General features: G+C 36.9%; 2 protein-coding genes across 2 annotated transcripts in view; both read right to left on the bottom strand.

Annotated features, from left to right (window-relative positions):
• Nucleotides 1–2,207: 2,207 nt before the first annotated feature.
• LOC107664445 (neuroglobin) lies at nt 2,208–6,442 on the bottom strand. The gene is made up of 5 exons (XM_016455011.1): nt 6,333–6,442; nt 5,874–6,107; nt 4,996–5,104; nt 3,542–3,661; nt 2,208–3,377 (listed from the first exon to the last, which is right to left on the bottom strand). Exons 2-5 carry the CDS (start codon nt 5,969–5,971, stop codon nt 3,225–3,227), a joined length of 480 nt encoding a protein of 159 aa, XP_016310497.1. The 5' UTR covers nt 5,972–6,107; nt 6,333–6,442; the 3' UTR covers nt 2,208–3,224.
• A 5,242-nt stretch (nt 6,443–11,684) lies between these two features.
• Nucleotides 11,685–18,830, bottom strand: part of LOC107664478 (protein FAM161B-like) — an 11,087-nt gene continuing 3,941 nt past the window's right edge. Inside the window, exons 2-9 of the mRNA XM_016455065.1 lie at nt 17,171–17,481; nt 16,649–17,091; nt 15,886–16,217; nt 15,675–15,796; nt 15,169–15,336; nt 14,994–15,093; nt 14,740–14,906; nt 11,685–14,362 (exon numbers count right to left, since the gene is read on the bottom strand). Of these exons, the coding sequence (XP_016310551.1) occupies nt 14,281–14,362; nt 14,740–14,906; nt 14,994–15,093; nt 15,169–15,336; nt 15,675–15,796; nt 15,886–16,217; nt 16,649–17,091; nt 17,171–17,481 (1,725 nt within the window). The 3' untranslated portion in view covers nt 11,685–14,280. The remainder of the gene's footprint in view (nt 14,363–14,739; nt 14,907–14,993; nt 15,094–15,168; nt 15,337–15,674; nt 15,797–15,885; nt 16,218–16,648; nt 17,092–17,170; nt 17,482–18,830) is intronic.

Below are 18,830 nucleotides of genomic sequence, written 5' to 3' on the forward strand. Positions count from 1 at the left end.
TTCCAACCCGTAAGGCCTTCCTTCATTCTCCAGAACACAAATTAAATATTTGATGAAATCCAAGAGCTTTCTGACCCTGCATAGACTGCAACACAACTGAAACGTTCAAGGCTCAGAAAGGTAGTAAGGACATCGTTAAAATAGTCCATGTGACATCAGTGGTTCAACCGTAATTTTATGAAGCTACGAGAATATTTTTGTCCGCAAAAAAACTAAAATAACGACTTAATTCACAAGAGTACCACGGCACATGCGTATGGTGCTGCTGAAGCAGGAGCAGTCAGAGAAGAAATGGTTGAATAAAGTCATTATTTTTGTTTTCTTTGCACACAAAAAGTATTTTTGTTGCTTCATTAAGTTAAGGTTGAACCACTGATGTCACATGGACTATTTTGATGATGTCCTTACTATCTTTCTGGGCTTTGAACGTGTCCGTTCCCTTGCTGTCTATGGGAGGGTCAGAAAGCTCTCGGATTTCATCAAAAATATCTTAATTTGTGTCTGAAGATGAACGAAGGTCTTACGGGTTTGGAACAACACGAGGGTTGCCAGATAATGCCAGAATTATCATTTTTGGGTGATCTATCCTTTTAAATGTCTATATCTTAATTTATTGATTTATACATTTTCTGAAGAATAACATTGCATAACAATATTACCAATAGCATAACATTGTTATGCTGTGAAATTTTCCAATTTCAAAATAATGGGTTGTAAGGGAGCACTTTTTTCCAAGGTTTCTCTTCAAGTTTATATCAGTTTTTCATAATGTTTACACTTTTGTACACATATTGGCCTTATCAACTGTTCAACTCTGTTATGTGGGCAAAACTGTATACTGACTGCAAATAATGTGGCATGGTGCAATGATATGTGCAAGCCCATTATTAGATTTAACTCTAAAAAATTAAACATAAAATGTAGTAGGGTCGAAGTAAACATGGTTTAAAAGAGAACTGTTTATTGTGATTATAAAAAATATGATTTCCAAATTTAATAACAATGGTAAATAAAATAATGTTTTTACGGTTTGAACTTAGGGTCATTAAGAAAAATAGCTAAATACATTTTAGTCACAGCAAGGCTGAAACTATACATATTTAGGATTCAGGGTCATTTAAGAATTAGCCATGTAAAAATGTCACTATATGTCCCTTAAAGTTAATGAAGTTCAGCAGTTATCATTTTTCCAAATTAAATATATGCCACTGTATGCTGAGATTGACTTCTAATATTATAAATATGATAAGGAGGTCTATAGAGCGATCAAATATGTTGAAATGGAAACTCCATACACTCATTTCCAGCAAAGACCCATATGCAAGATTTTCTTTATTTCTGTCCTTTATTACAAATAAGCTTCCAACACGTTAACATAGAGCCTTGACTGATCCTGATTCTAGTTTGATTGGTGACTGGCTGAGGAATAAGGATGTACAGTGTAATTGAAATATAACTTTTTGGTTACTGAGGAGCCAGGTCATAACATCGCTGTTTAATATCAGCTGTCAGTGAGGTAGACATGGAGACAATTCAGTCACAGAATATCAAGAGAAAAAGCACAGAAGCAAACACTACACACACATACACACAACACTTCAATGGTCAATAAACATCATCTTTCACTTGAAAATGTTGTAACCATTGCATCTTCATAAAAGATTTTCAATACTAATAAGCTAATCATTCCATAAAGACAGACATCTTAGAGGTTATTGGAAAGCCATTAGGTGGTACATACATATTCAGAAAAAGAGAAAAAATATATATACATTTTACACAAAAAGTATAATAGTGCACCATTGAGCAATACATAAAATTAAATAATCAATCCACATACACCTAAATATACAGAAAAGGCTAGTAGGTATTGTCATATAAAGTAACATGTAAAATGTAACATACCAGCAGTTTCAATATCTGTGACAGTCCTACGCACTTTGAAATACTTGGCCTGAACCATTTAAATGTAGAAATATCTCTCATATAAAGAGGACAACATTTCTACAAAGCTATTGAATAGCAGCAAAAAGGTTATCATCGCTTTTAACATTTTTCTATAGCTCATAATTATGGCAACAAATATTCTTCTTATCTTAGATAAGAGTGTGTATGTTCTTAACTTACAAGGTTGTAATAAGCCAACTAATGCAATTTACTATTTTTTTTAAATATTATTCACAAAAATTGATAACAAAAATTGTGAAATAAAATTCTTATTTATAGCTAACACCCACTGGACTGGGTCATTTAGCACAAAGACTTTTTGACTATCTACAATTGTATTATAGGTGAACAAATCATCTCACTATGATATAACAGTCACTTTATGTGAAGTAACAGTCTACACAAGTCTTTCGTAAGTAAGCCTTGGAGTAGAGTGCGTCGAGTATAATCCCATACAATGGAAATGTAAACTAATGACATGGCACAGGTTCATAAATTAACAGTCAAAAAATTCCAAAAGCTATTTCGGATGTAACAGTTCTTGTCATTTACTTTCATCGCCATAAATACTGTTAATGGTTGAAAAATGTGGCAAACAACATTTCACATGAACATTTGGATGGTGTCAAAAAATCATGGCTACTGATTGCTTATTGTCTTTGATGCTATCATTTGAACCATATTGCCAAATACTACTATGTTCATGCTCAGATAACTTAGTGAACATCACTAAACTTACAGTAAACTTAAACTACACACAGCACAGGCTAGAGTATTAATTCTGTGTAATTTAGGGTTAAATTGTAGTGGTTTCATCTAAATTGATTCCAAGAGGTGTCAGAATAAAACTTTTTCAAGTTGACCAAGCTCACATGTGCATAGTCAAACCTCTGTTTTACGCTCGCATGAAACATCAATACATCAAGACAGTCATTAAAGATAGTTTAAGGAAATACATTTAGTCATTACTATATGTACTTAGTCATTACTGTATGTACAAAGCAAATTTTGCTTTTGAAGTTTCAACCATAAACTATGACCTGCACTCTTAATAAGCATACTTCAACCTCATAGGCTTCGTTATCAACAATCTCAGTCTGCAGTTAGACCAAGCTACCAAAGTTAGGACTGTTCAGTGAGCCAAAATACAACTCAGCTGAACTGATTTTCCCAATGGTGGTCCCATATCCAAGCCCCTCACTCTTTTAAAGGATTTTTGAGAAGTTAGTTTGTGACCTCAAGGGTGTTCCAGTGTGAATCTCACATCTACCTCCTTCTCAGTTGGACTTATGTTCGCCATTCTTGGCCCAGCCTCTGGTCATGGCTGATACCACGATGCTGTACATATTGAGCCAAGCCTGGCGCAGCGGTGTCGTGTAAGCTGGACCCAGGCTGGACTGAAGCATATAGAGCAGGGACTCTCCAACCATCTAAGGAACATGTGAAAGAACCCAGTCAATCAATCAATGGTCTAGAAAATCACTGTGACTCTCCCCGAAGATCACTGTCAATCTCACTGTCATCTTTGACGTTTGATTGTTACGGATGTAATTTCAGTCATCATAACTAAACCATGTAGGCAAAGTGTACTCACAGTAAAGGACTGAGTCTTCACCCCAACTGCCTGGTGCTTCCTGCCCAGGTTCAACAAGAAGTCCTCCAATGTATGTAGGTCATCAAGATGGCTCACAGCTGCATCGATAACTAACATCACCTGGACAAATATACAGTCGGTCTTGAGCTGGGCTGTAAACTCAGAGGTTGGGTCAAAGTTAGTCAATAGAAAGAATCATTACAGCCTAAATCAGGGGTGTCCAAAAACTGCCCAAAAATCTGGAAAGTTGCCTCCTGCAGAGTTTAGCTTCATCCTGTTCCAACACAACTGTTTGGATGTCTTGCTAGTTCAGGTGTGTTTATTTGGGGTTAGAGCTAAACTCTGCAGGAACAGGGTCCTCCAGGACAGGATTGGACACTCTGGTCCTAAATGAACCATGTGGCTCTATGGTGCAACAAACAACAGCCAAACATATCAACACATAACTTTTGACATATAATGGGAGCAAATGCAGCTTTTACGCAATTTTGCCGTAGGTGGGGGATTAGTATTAAAATGTCCATCTAGACACATCCTTTACTCTTTGTGAGGAACCAACTTTTCAGCTACCGGCCCATCAACTACTTTACCAACAATGCCACACCAGGACTGTTTCTAAGTTCTAAGAACGCAAAGAACAGCCATGCGCTCTCATGAAGACTGGTCTTGCCTAGTCTCAGCCTCAGACGTCACGTCCACCATCTGATTGGTTGAATTCTACAGAATTTCCATGAGACATATGTTCCGCCTGGAAACAAAGATGCCGTGGCTCCAAACCCCCTCATGGAGGAACAAAGCCGTTGTGTTTACAACTGTGACAATCAGTGCTTTTTATTATCAACTAAACACTAGATTTTCAAAAGTATATGAAATATGTAAACTTTGTGGCATAGACCCTTTCAAATATGTCCAAGAGTTTTACACAAAGGTCTGTTTTTGTCTGGACATTTTCTCGCCCCTAAACATGACGTGGCACAAAACGAAACGTGATTGGTTGCTTTACCTGTCAGTCATATGGCCTCTTTCGGCACTCCTTGGCCATTCAAAGTGGCCAAGGTTCCCAGACCTTCTGCCTTCATTCTTAAGGTCTGGTTAAGTGAGACTAGGTCTTGCCAGGCTACCTTAAAAGAACTTGAATGGATACGAGGACACAAAATGCATTTTTTGCATATGATGCATATGCTGTGATCTTGTTGCTCAACTGACCGCCCCAACACATTTTAAGTAGTAGCACAATTTAATGCACAATAATTGAAACATTTACTTAGTTATTTACTCATGTTTTTTTGTTTTTTTTTCCAATTATTGGAATTGAACATTGGCAGTTGATAATGATGTACAGCGAAAACACAAGGACACAAAATAGCATAAGAAAATGTATTGAGAAACTGCCCAAAAGTAGGTTCCTGAACTTTTACTCTACCAGTTGTTGTACAGTTGACCTCTGGGCTCACCTTGGTGACGTGCTCAAGGAACTCTGGGCTGGAGAGACATTCAGGTGCATCCCCACAGTTTGTGCTGTAGCTGAAGAGAGTAAGCAGTGCTGGATCCAGCTCAAATAACCTGACAAGAAATGTTACATTTAATCAGGCAGCACTACAAAGCAGTTCATTGACATGGATCTTCAACCACAATTGCTTATTTCACATTTCCTTAACAAGAAGGACAATTAAATTAGGTCATTTAAGCCATTTGATGTTGAACAGAACAATGCATATCCTTTTTCCTTTGTAGCTTAAATCCCCTCTTCTTTCAAATAAAGTCACTTTTATCCTTTATGCTGAGTTTGAAAAGCAATACTCAGAAAAGTGATACTTGGTAGCATCTTTCTTCTGAGAAGGTGATTCTGATGAAAATGATCTTGCTGCTCCCTGTCGCCAAGCAACAAGTCAAGCTTCTTACTGAGCTACGGTTAGAGGAACAGACAGCGGGAGACTGATGGAGATTTTTTGATGGATTGAAAGACATTACACTTTAGTTTGTTTATTAAATTGCTATACCTTCATTATGAGTACAATCTGTAGTTATGGAATGCAAGGACACTCCATTTTGATTGCATGATTAAGTGCGATTTATTTGCTTAAAAATCTAAAAATGTGTTTACTTTAAAAATAGTTCATTATTTTAAATGCATTATTCATTACTGAATATAATTATTTTATTAAATTCCTATTTTTGACAAATGCATCTGTCCCACAAAAGCAGCGTATATGTACATGATCCGCACAGCTCTACTTGCAACTTTCTAAATAAACATGCAGACTAAATTAAATAGCATTATCCCTTGCTGCAAAACAGTTTTAGCCAGCATGCATTGAGATTGATATATTACCTCGTGAACATAGCAATTCCATGTGGCACCTTGTTCTTCCCCAGATTCTCCCAGCTGTCCCGGATCAGACCTTTATCTTTTTCAGAGAGTTTCTCCATTGTGACACTCAGTAATGCTGTGTTCCCTGGTCGTCTTTCAATGGTTTGGCATCAAAATGTCTTCTTCCGTTTAAAGTAGGACCTCCCGAATTCCCATTTCCAGACTTCCAGAGTTCAGTCTTCAGGTATGACCCCCCTGTGAAGTGCCAACATTGCATATCATTTCCCAAGGACAAATAAGACTTATCAGAGGAGCGTGCATGAGGGTCTATAGGTTCAAAGACATTTCATTTACAATCTATTTGCAATGCACTGAAATCAATTTTGCTGCAAATACTTTCCAACAGATGCTTCATGCACTCAAGAAACCTAACTTAGCCCTGACTTTATGGTCACAATAAACAGAGTGAAGCTGACGTACCGTTCCTTCACTGCTCTAGAGGTGACCTTCTTCTCTCACTGGCTTCGTCTGTCTTTCTCTGGCATTAGGATTTCTGTTTGTTCACTGCGAATATGTATATGTCAAGCCTGCTATCCTTGTGTTTGCTCTCTCTCTTTCTTTGTCTCACTCTCTCTCTTTTCCTCTTTGCTCCCCCCGCTCTCTCACACACATGCAAACACTCACTCACTTTCTCTCTCTTTATCTCTCCCTCTATCTGCTCCCTCTCCCCTCTCTGCTGCATGTAACCTCATAGATGCTGCTTGATGTGCATTCAAACTAGGATGAGGAAACCTTATTGACAATCTCCTGCATTTCAAAAAAGACCAGAAACGTACAAATATTTTAATGTATGTTATGTTTTTATTCAATCACACTGTAACTGTCCTAAATGCTCTAACCCCCGTGTGCTAATATGGACAGTAAATAAGGACAGAATGGAAATATATCTAATCTTCACTGCTCCTAGTAATAGCACATGTTATGAGCCATAGCTCCTCCTACAGGTGAGAGTCTGGCCTTCAACAAAATAACAACACCTTCAGGCACTTCTGTATGCATATATAATCAAAGAACACATTCAAGGACAACTCATTTGAATATACTGTTTTGTAGACGAGTGAAAGAACATAAATACTTAAAGTGCTTGTGCTTTTGAATAATGGCAAGGCATCATAAATACATCTTACCAAACAAACAAGTCCTGCCTGAGGTTGGTATTCATACTCACAGAGATGAATCAACTGCGTCACTGCATTCTGCTTAAAAGCTTCTCTTCATTCTTTAAATAAAGATTCCATTTAGAACCAATTAGAATTATATAACCATCAGCGAACATTTCAAGTTCCATTAAAAAGTTATTTAGTTTTTTTTTTTTAAACAATATGTGTACTTGTGTGTTACTGTATATAGTATCAAAACCAACAGAAGCAATTATGAAACCTATAATACATCTATATTTATATAACGTTTCTCAATGGTTCTTAATAAGAATGTTCTTTACTGAACATAAACTACTGTTCAAAAGTTTGGGGTTAGTAGATTTTTTTTCTCTTATGAAATTAATACTTTTATTCAGCAAGGATTAAAGTAACAGTAAAGACATTAAGAATGTCACAAAAGTTGTCACAAAACGTTATTTCAAATAAATGCTGTTCTTCTTTTTAAAACCTTCTATTCATCAAAAAATGGATCACAGTTTCCACAAAACTATTACACATCACAACTGTTTTGTGTATGTTTCTTGTGCACCGAATAATTATATTAGAATGATTTCTGAAGGATCACGTGACACTGAAGACTGAAGTAATGATGCTGAAAATTTTGCTTTCCATCACAGACTTTAAAGATTGTAAAATATGTTGAAATAACAGTTATTTTAAATTGTAATAATATTTAAAAATATTACTATTTTTACTGTATTTTTGATCATTTTATACAGACTTGGTGGGAAACCTCTTTCAAAAATATTAAGAATCTTATAAAATATTAAGAATTGTTTTAGCATTGCGTCCAGCTATGTTCAGCTATAGAAAGGCTCTAAAAGCTGCCAGGACTGAGCATATCCGCAAACTCAATCCGCAAACAATCCAAGGTTTTTATTTAGCACAGTGGCTAGATTAACAAATAACCAGACGCCACCCAATCTAAATATTCCCTCACAGTTTAATAGTAATGACTTTATGAATTTCTTCACTGATAAAATAGATAACATCAGAAATACAATAACACATTTAGATTCTACAGCATCTAGTACTTCAGCTTCATTCATCGCACCCAAAGAAAAACTGCAGTGCTTTACAAATATAGGACAGGAAGAGCTAAATAAACTTATCACTGCATCTAAACCAACAACATGCCTATTAGATCCTGTACCCGCTAAATTACTGCAAGAGTTGTTACCTGTAGCAGAAGAACCGCTTATCAATATTATTAACTTGTCGTTATCTTTAGGTCACGTCCCAAAACAATTCAAGCTGGCGGTTATTAAGCCTCTTGTTAAGAAACCACAACTAGATCCTAGTGAACTGGCAAATTACAGACCCATTTCAAATCTTCTGTTTATGTCTACAATTTTAGAAAAAGTTGTGTCTGCTCAATTGTGCTCCTTCTTGCAAAAAAATTATCTCTATGAAGAATTTCATAGGCCCCGCCATAGCAAAGAAACTGCACTTGTTAAAATTACAAATGACTTGTGTGATGGAAATATTTTATGTAATGGCCTCAGAAGGAGTCAAATGGGTATGTTCAACATAGAATGTTCAGAAAAGTGCAGACTAAGAATGCTCAGATCAAAGACCGTGTCCCTATGATTAAATAATCTATACTTACCCAAAAAGTGCTTAAAACAGTAGAACTAACAGTCATATGACAAACCAATGACCAGATCAGTATAACCAATTACAGTGAAGAAGACTTGAGTGACATTGATTTTTACTCAACAACAAGGTATAAATGTTCATGCATCCTTCTGTTCAGGAAGTCGATGGTTGTTGTGACAAGTGGGCTCCCGGCCGTGAATAAACTTTCATTCCTGCAAAGAGCATCTTGGGAGTTGTGTCTGGTATATGCTGCACAGCTGAGAAATAGAAGTACTAAAGATTCTACGCTCAAAAGACCACCGCAAAGACAGTGATAGTGTTGGAAGACTATAGAGCTAAGTATTCGGGGAATTCAGGGAATTAGCCCGAGATACTGTAGTTATTATATTAACAACTGTAGTTGTTTGAGTTGTCCGTGGTGAAGTCAGATTAATATTGGGAATTTCCAGACACTTGCTTCTTGCGTCAGATCAAGGCTGCATCTCATTGCTAGTTTTACTTGATCTTAGTGCTGCGTTTGATACTATAGATCATGATATACTCATAGATCGATTACAAAACTATACAGGTCTTCAAGGGCAGGCTTTAAGATGGTTTAGATCCTACCTGTCCGATCGCTACCATTTTGTTCATTTAAATGGGGAGTCATCTCAATTATCACCAGTAAAATATGGAGTGCCACAAGGATCTGTCCTAGGTCCTCTGCTATTTTCAATATACATGTTGCCCCTTGGTAATATTATTAGAAAATACGGAATTAGTTTCCATTGTTATGCTGATGGTACTCAACTATATATCTCAACAAGACCAAATGAAACTTCTAAATTATCTAAGCTAACAGAGTGTGTTAAAAATTTAAAAGATTGAATGACCAATAATTTTCTCCTATTGAATTCGGATAAGATAGAGACATTACTTATTGGACCAAAAAACAGTACACGAATCTCTTGGATTACAATTTGCAACTAGAAGGATGTACTGTTACTTCCTCTACAGTCAAAAATCTGGGTTTTATATTAAACAGCAACTTGTCTTTTGAAAATCATACTTCCCATGTTACAAAAACAGCATTCTTCCATCTTAGAAACATTGCCAAGTTACGAATCATGTTACCGGTTTCTGATGCAGAAAAGCTCGGTCATGCATTCATGACCTCTAGACTGGACTATTGTAATGCACTGCTAGGTGGTTGTCCTGCATCTTCAATAAACAAGCTAGAGGTAGTCCAAAATGCAGCGGCTAGAGTCCTTACCAGGTCAAGAAAATATGATCATATTACCCCAATTTTACAGTCTCTGCACTGGCTACCTATTAAGTTCCGTATCAGTTACAAAATATTATTACTTAAATACAAGGCCCTTAATGGTTTAGCTCATGCGTACCTAACTAGTCTTCTACCATGCTACAATCCATCACGCTCCCTAAGGTCGCAAAACTCTGGACTTTTGTTAGTACCTAGGATAGCAAAGTCCACTAAAGGAGGTAGAGCTTTTTCACATTTGGTTCCAAAACTTTGGAATAGCCTTCCTGATAACGTGTGGGGTTCAGACACACTCTCTTTGTTTAAATCTAGACTAAAGACACATCTCTTTGGCCAAGCATTCAAATAATGCCTCTCATAATCTTGTACTGCAGTTATATCTGATCAAATGCACATTATTATTCCTTAGCTTGGTTGGAACAGCAGCTATGCTAATTATGTCTCTATTTGTTTCTTTGTTTCTGCCAATAACTAGGAATTACACAAACTAGGAAAATGACACAAGCTTCAGTCTGGATCCAGCCCTTACAAAAACCTGAGATGACCGAACACCTGAGAAGAGATGATGCCAACCCCTCAGAGGACCTCAGATGATGCCAACCCTGAAACAACATAAACTATCAATCAACTAACAAGTTTGATTGCAACATATAATCATTGCTGTTAATAGTGTTCATCGTCTGTTTGATTACGTCATTAACTGAATTTTACTGTACATTTCTGCCATATGTACATCAACATAGTCACCACTGATAAGTTACTACTGAATATATTGTAAAAACGTAATTTTCTGTAAAGCTGCTTTGCAACAATTTGTGTCGTGAAAAGCGCTATACAAATTAACTTGAATTGAATTGAAAGAATCTTATCAAACTTTCAAATGGTTGTGTAAAGTTACAGTATAATGTCAAATAACTACTGAAGAAACTTTATTTTGAAATTTGTAGTCGACAATTTGACATGCCTTGAACTTGAACATGTTATGAATGGAAAGAATGGACATTTTGAAATCATAATATTGTAACCTGTGCATTTAAGTTTAATTAACCTCATACACCTTTGTCCAGATTAACAGGCTCAGTTCTTGAATTTTTTTAATTAAGAAATCTTAGTCAATCCCTCTGTTTATTTTATTATATTTTCTTCATGATTACATGTAGATGAACAAATGTTGCCTATTTGCAGGGATTCCCTGAATAATTCGCACCTTATGTCCAACCTGATTCAGAGCTATATCTAGTATGTTATCAATGTAAGGGACATTCGGTTGTGTCAGCATGACCCAAAGCACTTGTAGATAGTGTGACAGTAGAGAGCACAGTTGCCATGGCGACCTCGCAGGAGCACTTGAACTTTCAGTTATCTGACACTTAAAGCTCAAGATAGAAGCTGTCACTCAAACGCAGCGTTCTGTCCTCCCTAAACGACTTGAGTGATGTGTGTGCATGAATGACAAGATGGACACTGAGTTTTGTCAGTCAACTTTATTGAATCTAAACATTTCTGCAAAAAAAAATAAAATCATCAGAATACATAGCTACTTTTGAATAGTCATCACTGGAGAAGGATACTTCTTGTAAGAATAATGGTGCTAATCTTTCAAGTTCGTATTTACAATTTTGGAAGTCGTAATTATGACATCAAGTCATTCAAATCACTGGCCAAGCAAATTACAAAAATTACAACAAAATGCAGCAAGTTTGAAAAAATGCGTATCAGTGTGTTTTTGCTTATTTTTTAGATTTATTTTTGGCATTTCATTGTTATAGGACAGTGTAGGGCTGACAGTAAGCAAAGTGGGAGAGAGGGGAGCGGGATTGGGAAAGGTCTTTGAACCGAGATTCGAACTCGGGACACCCATAGCGCAACGGTATTATATGTCGCCATGATGCCCACAAGGCTATCTGCACCGACTTTGCTTTTATGTTTTTAATCGTTTTATGTTCTGAATCGTTACATGCTCTATTGTAAATGTCCAATAGACAATTTTGTACATGCAACATAGCCAGGCTTACTGTAAATGAAAAAAGAATAATAATTTCATGCATTTTACTGTAAACTACAAACAATGCATCCATAGAGTGCTGCAGGAAAAGTTTTACAACTTTTTTGCACTTCCGATTCCATTGTTCTGAAATCAATGGGTTTTTTTTTTTTTTTGGTTAACACAAGCTCAATATACTTTTCATGTTTTATTTTAGGGCTTAAAATACATCAGTTATACCATACTCGTAATTTTTTTAAGCATTTCCATGTCTTTAAATAGGCTTAACAAGTGGCTAAATGGGACTACAGAGGTTGTCTGGGATATTAAATGTTACGCTTAATGTGTAAACTCATCTACTCACTAGTCCGCTTTTATAAAATTGTGTTTATTGTATTCCTGCAAATAAATATTTGTTGGAAGCTTATTAGTAATGATGTTGAAGTCATGCAACTTTTTTTTACTTAGCAATAGTATTTAGTCCTAAAATTCATTAAAGTTGCGTTTATTTTATTTATTTTTTGGCATTTTTTTCACTTTATTAGTATAGGACAGTGTAGAATTGATAGGAAGTGAAGTTGGAGAGAAAGAGGGGGGTGGGATCGGGAAAGGTCCTCGAGCCTGGCCTGGATTCGAACTTAGGACGCTCCTAGCGCAATATGTCAGCACGCTGCCCACGAGACTATCGGTGCCGACATAAAGTTGTGTTCATTTGTGAAGATTATCATGACAAACAAAACATGTCAGAATTATAAACTTTTGTTGTTCACAGGGCTACATTTCTGCGATAATCCAAAAGGCAGTAGAAAAAATTCTATTGGCTTTTTGTGTCGAAGAAACCAGTGTGATGCAAACTTTCGGATTGGCATTAAAAAATACAGCATCCCGTCCTCCATGTTTTTTTCCCACTGACACACCCCAAATCTGAAAATTGAGCTCAAAGAAAATTGAAAGTTTCCACTCGTAGGACTTTGTGGTGATGTTCATATACACACAACCTGTAAATACACTCCTTTCGAAATGATGCACCAAATCTTGACCCCCTGACTCTCCCATTACCAGTAAAAGACCAGTATAGACTTCTAGTGTATACCAGTATAAGAATTGGAACAAAGCCCTACTGTACTTCCACTTAAACCTCATTTAGCCAAAAACAAAAAAAGAATTTCCGAAACAAAATGAATGGGTATCGTGAGGTGAAACTGGGCAGTCATTTTCAAATGTGCAGTTGACTCATTTAATTTTTTCAGTGTCATCACTCCTTCAACCACTAAATATACAAGTTATACAACAAAATGGACAAGACTGGCTATCATATTTTCACCAAAAGTTCAATTTTAGCCTTTAAAATACACTGCATGCTACACAGCTCGTTTAAAGTAATTATGTTCCATCTTGAGATCATCATGTAACAGCAAAAGCAGAAATGATGCCTCAAAATCTTTAAAATAACTAAGAACTTTCCATCTCTATACAAAGAAACACAAATTCCTTTAATTCCTTAAAAAATCACCGAAAATCCAACCAGGACTGAAGAAGCCAGTTGGAGTAAAAAGCTCTTGATGTGCCCAAATGCACTAGCACAAGCTCTTTTTCCAATAGAGGATAAATGTGCAGGGCTGTTTACTCAACCAGTGCTATGACTCTCAAAACAGCCTGACTTCAGGAATGAGAATTTCAGATGGGCCTTGTGCTAAAGAAGAGTTGTCTTAAGAATGTTATTTTTGTACTTATTCAAATGGAGTTTCATGAATAAAGCTAGTCTCTGTGACAGTTATAGTTCAAAATTATAGCAGACGTTCAAAGCCACATTTGACAGACTCCATTCCAGGTGGAAGATGTGTTTGTGCCAAGACAAGGCTTCCCCAATTTACTGTTTGCAAACCCTGAGGGTGCCCAACACCAAACCCAAGAGCTGTTTCTGTGGTTTACAAGATGATTTAATGTGCAGTAAGTAGAACTCAAGCAAATATACTGCTTTTAATATGCAGCTCCTCTGGATGCTAAGTGTTTTTTGGTTATTTCTTCCTTTGTTGGGTCGGTAGCCCCCATAACATGCTTAGAATCATAAAATTAAACTTGCTTTTGATTTTCAGTTTCATTCAAAATGTTATGACACCCATATGGAATTTCTTGAATCTTCATAATCCCCTTCTCTATTGTAAAAAACGTATAAACGTGTATAAAGACCCACACTGATTCACTGGCACAATATACAGTAACACAATATATAAATCTAAGTAAATCATGCACAACACAATTTTTCAAAACTGAAATGATCTGCCAGCAATTTGTTGTCTGACCACAGTCTCCCCTGCACATATGGAATATGGATGAAATACACTGGCCCACCAACCGCGTCTGTCAGCACAACTCTTCCCCTTTGGTTTCCACATTCCCTTCTTTTTCCTCCTCATTTGTGACACTGTCTTTCCCACTTCCTGCACTGTAAATAAAACGATAGTAGAACAGCATGTATCCATATGGCTGCTACATCATAATATTTGCATGGTTACTTTTTCGCTATGCCAATGACAATAAAGCTGACATAAACTCAAAAAGAAAGATTTATAATAAATAGATCTTTTCATGTCAAAACCGCATCTACTGTATTTGCATTGAGTAAGATGATTTTATTTTGATGGGTATGGGTCACAAGAGAGTAATGTCAAACCTTTCATTAAAACTAGGTTAAACACTTTAACACACTGTTAAATCTTTGCATTGAACAGATTTGTTCCGCTCTGTGATAATCAACACATATTCACTGCAAAACAAATGTGCACATTAATTTTAAACCCCATCATTCATGTGTCTCCATACCTCTTCTGGGTTTCGCTTTCAGTGCTGTCATGATCCTCATCTGCAGACTCATTGTCCACATGGATGGCCTTATTTGTTTCTCCCTTTGATCTCACAAAATTTTCGTCCAGACCTGCTTGTTCCAAAGTATTCCTGTATCTGCGTTCAGCATTATTCTTGGCATTTTTCTGAAAGCATTAGGTATATGCATATGGTAAAATATGAAAGTTACATTATTTGGAAGAAGAATGGATTTTGAATATTAAGTAGTGTACCTGCGACACCTGCTCAAACAGGTACGGGCGAGATGTTACTCTGGTTTTGATTTCCTTCAGCTCTTTTTGATAATCTTTCATCCTCTCCAGATCAGCTTGCCTACATTCACAACAACTCAATCAGTTATTGCATTCCTGGCTTGTCCGCAGACATTTTTTTCTTCAAAGTGCTCACCGGTTCTGTTTGAGTTTCTCCTGGTAGACCTCTTTAAGACTTTTATGAGGGTCCATTGCCTTGGCTCTCATTGCTACTGCCCTGCTCATAGCTTGAGACTTGATTCTGTGCTGCTTCATCCACTTTGCATTCTCCTGCTCCTTAAGGTCCTTCAGCTCCAGAGATCTCCTGTTCACAAATGAACAGTCATATAACAAGCCTAAATATGTTGCATACATGGTACAAAATAGATACAAGATAATATACAGGTGCATCTCAATAAATTAGAATGTCGTGGAAAAGTTCATTTATTTCAGTAATTCAACTCAAATTGGGAAACTCGTGTATTTAGGGATGTTGAATATGGTCATGCAGAATATGTGCTTTAAACAGCCGATATGTTAATAATAATAATTGGTCCCTAATAAAGTGTTACCAAAAGAACATATGCTTACTTTTATTGGTTTTAATGATTTTAGTCATTGACAATTTTATAATTATAAAAATGTAAGAAGTGTCAGGCTCACCTTACAGCCATGGATCTTTTCCTGGCAGCATCTGTTATGTAAGTTGGAAGAGTGTCCATAGACAGTGATGTCAGGCCACCAAATGAACTGCTTCTCTTTAGATTCGTCTTGTCTCTAGATATCTAGTCAAGAATAACTGCATATTAAACAAAACACATTCCTCATAGGAATTGCATTAAATGAATCTAAACTAAATAATCAAGATAGCAACCTGTGGGTTTTCTGGGCTCCTGTGGCGTGGCTGTAGCGTGGATGTGCGCAGCTGGAAAGGTTTACAGTGAGTGACATCTCTCCTCTCTGCTGCCTCCATTGCCTTTTGATGAAAGGCCTGGTAAAGCTTGTCAAAGTCAGGCACAGCAGCGTTAGTTTTAGGTCTGAAGGACAGCTTCTGGTCCAAGTAACCCAGCATCTTGCTTTTGCTCTTCTGAGCACTGCGGGTCTGTCTATCTGCACTGGGTTCCTGCCTTTGAATGGGTGCTGAGGAGGCTTTCAGAGTCTCCTGAGCTCGCAGATGAATGTGAATCTTCCTTTGCTGCTCCTGCGCTGAACCAGCATCACATAAATACAGGTTTAGAAGGTGAGTAAATTATGATGTTTTAAATATTCAAATGAAACTTACATTTTAATTTTTGTGTGAACTTTTTCTTTAAATATGTTACATATGAAGAGTTCAGATGCAAAAGCCTCGAAGTGCCATTTGAAATTTTCTTCTAAAATTAGCATTTTTTTCTCAGGCTCCTATGCTTATGTTCAGTTATTTAACTTTGATAGCAATGAAAATAATCTATAATTGCCATTAAAGTGAAATTACTGAACCTACACATACAGTAGGTGCCTGATAAAAATGTCAATTTTATAAGAAACTTTTAAATGGCACTTAGAGGACTTTGCATCTGAACTCTTCATATTGTGTTTAGTACATACAAGAGCGTATATAATAATATGATTTTGATAAATATTCAAATAAATGGCACCTTTCAGTTGTTCAGAGAAGCTGGGCTCTGAGACCGCTTTCGGTATAGGTTTTCTCACACAAACTGGTTCTGTTTTTTCACTTTTATTGGCAGAGGCCATCTCCTCCTTCAGCCTCTCTCGCTTCTTCTCCTCCCTCTTGTGGAACCTGAAGGGCTTCTGCATGGTCAAGAGGAAATCTCTCCTCTGCTCACGACCTTCCTTCCTCAAGCGCTCTTGCTCATTGCTGAGGTCATCATAAAGAGGCTTTGAGACGTGCTCGGGGACGGGAGCGACACAAAACTGTTTCTGACACTCAGCCAGGTCTGCCTCCTCTTTGGCTTTCTGTGAATCCTGAGGGAGAGGCTTCCTCTGTCTCTCTGTCACTGTTCCCAAAGAATTAGTTCCAGTAGTTCTTGGTGCCTCGACTCCATTTGAAGTCAAATTCTGCAGAATCACCTTTGAACTGAGGACAAGATTGGAAGACGTATGTTTCAGTACAAGATCTATGAGAACATCATTATCAAATTTAAGATTTGAATTACCGGTGGTGTTTGCGGTTCTCAGAGTTTCGCCTATCATTATCGCTGATGCTCTGCTGGGGTATTTTGGCTTTAAGTATCCATTCGGTGCTGGAAGTGAGCAGGGAGTTCTGCAGGACCCTCTTCTCCAGGCCATTCTGGTGCCGGAGCTCTAATTTCTCCAGCTGCTGCTTGCGTTTGGCCTTCAGAGCCTCCAAATGCAACTCAAGAGATAGTTCAGACTTATCTCTATCCTCATTACAGGCCAGCAGGCTTTCCGAAACGTGCACATTGTCTCCCTCTTCAAATCTAGAGAAATCTAAAGTGGGAGAGATCTGCACAGAAAACCTGTCTTTAGTTTGTTTGTTGGATTAATGAATTGTTTTACTTTTGAAATAAGAAAGGAGCTGAAAGAACAGCCACCAAATTAAAATTAATATTTTGTAATTAAAAACACTATTTAGAATTTATTATGACATGCTATGTAAGTGAAACTACTGTAAACAATATTTTGGGAGTCTAACGTTACATGAAATATTTGTACTGCATTAAATATTGTCATAGACCAATTTAGAGTAGACGTCACAGTTACGTCACTTGCAGTTGCGCGCATAGTGGTTGCAGAAAACACTGGGAACAAGTGGTAAATGGGTAAAATCCATGGAATAAAAGAAAAAAATATATTTTTGTGCCTTTTGATGTCAAGATCGGAATGCAAATAATTTTTATAGAATACTGTCATCAAAGACGCCATTTGAAGCTAAACGCAGACGTTTAAATGGACATACTATGGATGAAAACTGCTATGATTACTCTACTTTTAAAGTAGGGCTGCACGATAAATCGCATGCGATATTTAACGCGCATCTTGTCAGAAAGCCGGTTCTGTAATCATAGGTCTACATAATATTCACATATGCTGTTCATAGGGGACGTATTGTATTTATTTAAACCTTACTATTAGAAATATTATTTAAACCTTACTATTAACATATTTACATAACATTTATTTACTTTATCTCACAATCCTGACTTTTTTTTCTCGCAAATTTAAGTTTATATCTCCTAATTCGGACTTTATAACTCGACTTAACTCAAAAATAGTGAGTTTGTCAATTCTGAGGGAAAAAAAACCAGAAGAGCCGAGGGAAAAAGAGAGAATGACGAGTTGTTTTTCCTTATTAGAATTGTGAGATATAATCTCGGAATTGCGAGAATAAAGTCATAATTTGTAAATATAAAATCAAATTTACCTTTTTTTATTATTTTATTCCATGGCTCCATAGACTTCCACTTGAAAACCGTCATTTTCTGCCTCCAGATAGGCTCCGCCCACAAAAAAACGTCACCCCTGTTTCGGATCTGTAAGACTATCCCACTCTCTATAACGTCAATTTCGTTGAATAACAGTGCTTATCGCTGAGTGACAAGCTCTTGTAATATGCGGAGAACATTTTGAAAATGACATCTAATCAATATAACTTATAATCTTTTTAAACCTAACTATTTTGTACCGTATCCGTGAAATTCTCTAGCTGTAAAGGCTATCTCTCCCGGGTTTTCTGCAACCATAATGCGCGCGCATCCTGAATGTTTACAACCCGATAATTGGTCTATTACACGGCTCTGTGGAATACTTGATTCTGATTGGTCAGTCGCGACATTCCGAGGTATGCTATCCCTC

Source organism: Sinocyclocheilus anshuiensis, unplaced genomic scaffold, assembly GCF_001515605.1.
Source record: "Sinocyclocheilus anshuiensis isolate Anshui unplaced genomic scaffold, SAMN03320099.WGS_v1.1 scaffold167, whole genome shotgun sequence".
Classification (NCBI taxonomy): Eukaryota; Metazoa; Chordata; class Actinopteri; order Cypriniformes; family Cyprinidae; genus Sinocyclocheilus; species Sinocyclocheilus anshuiensis.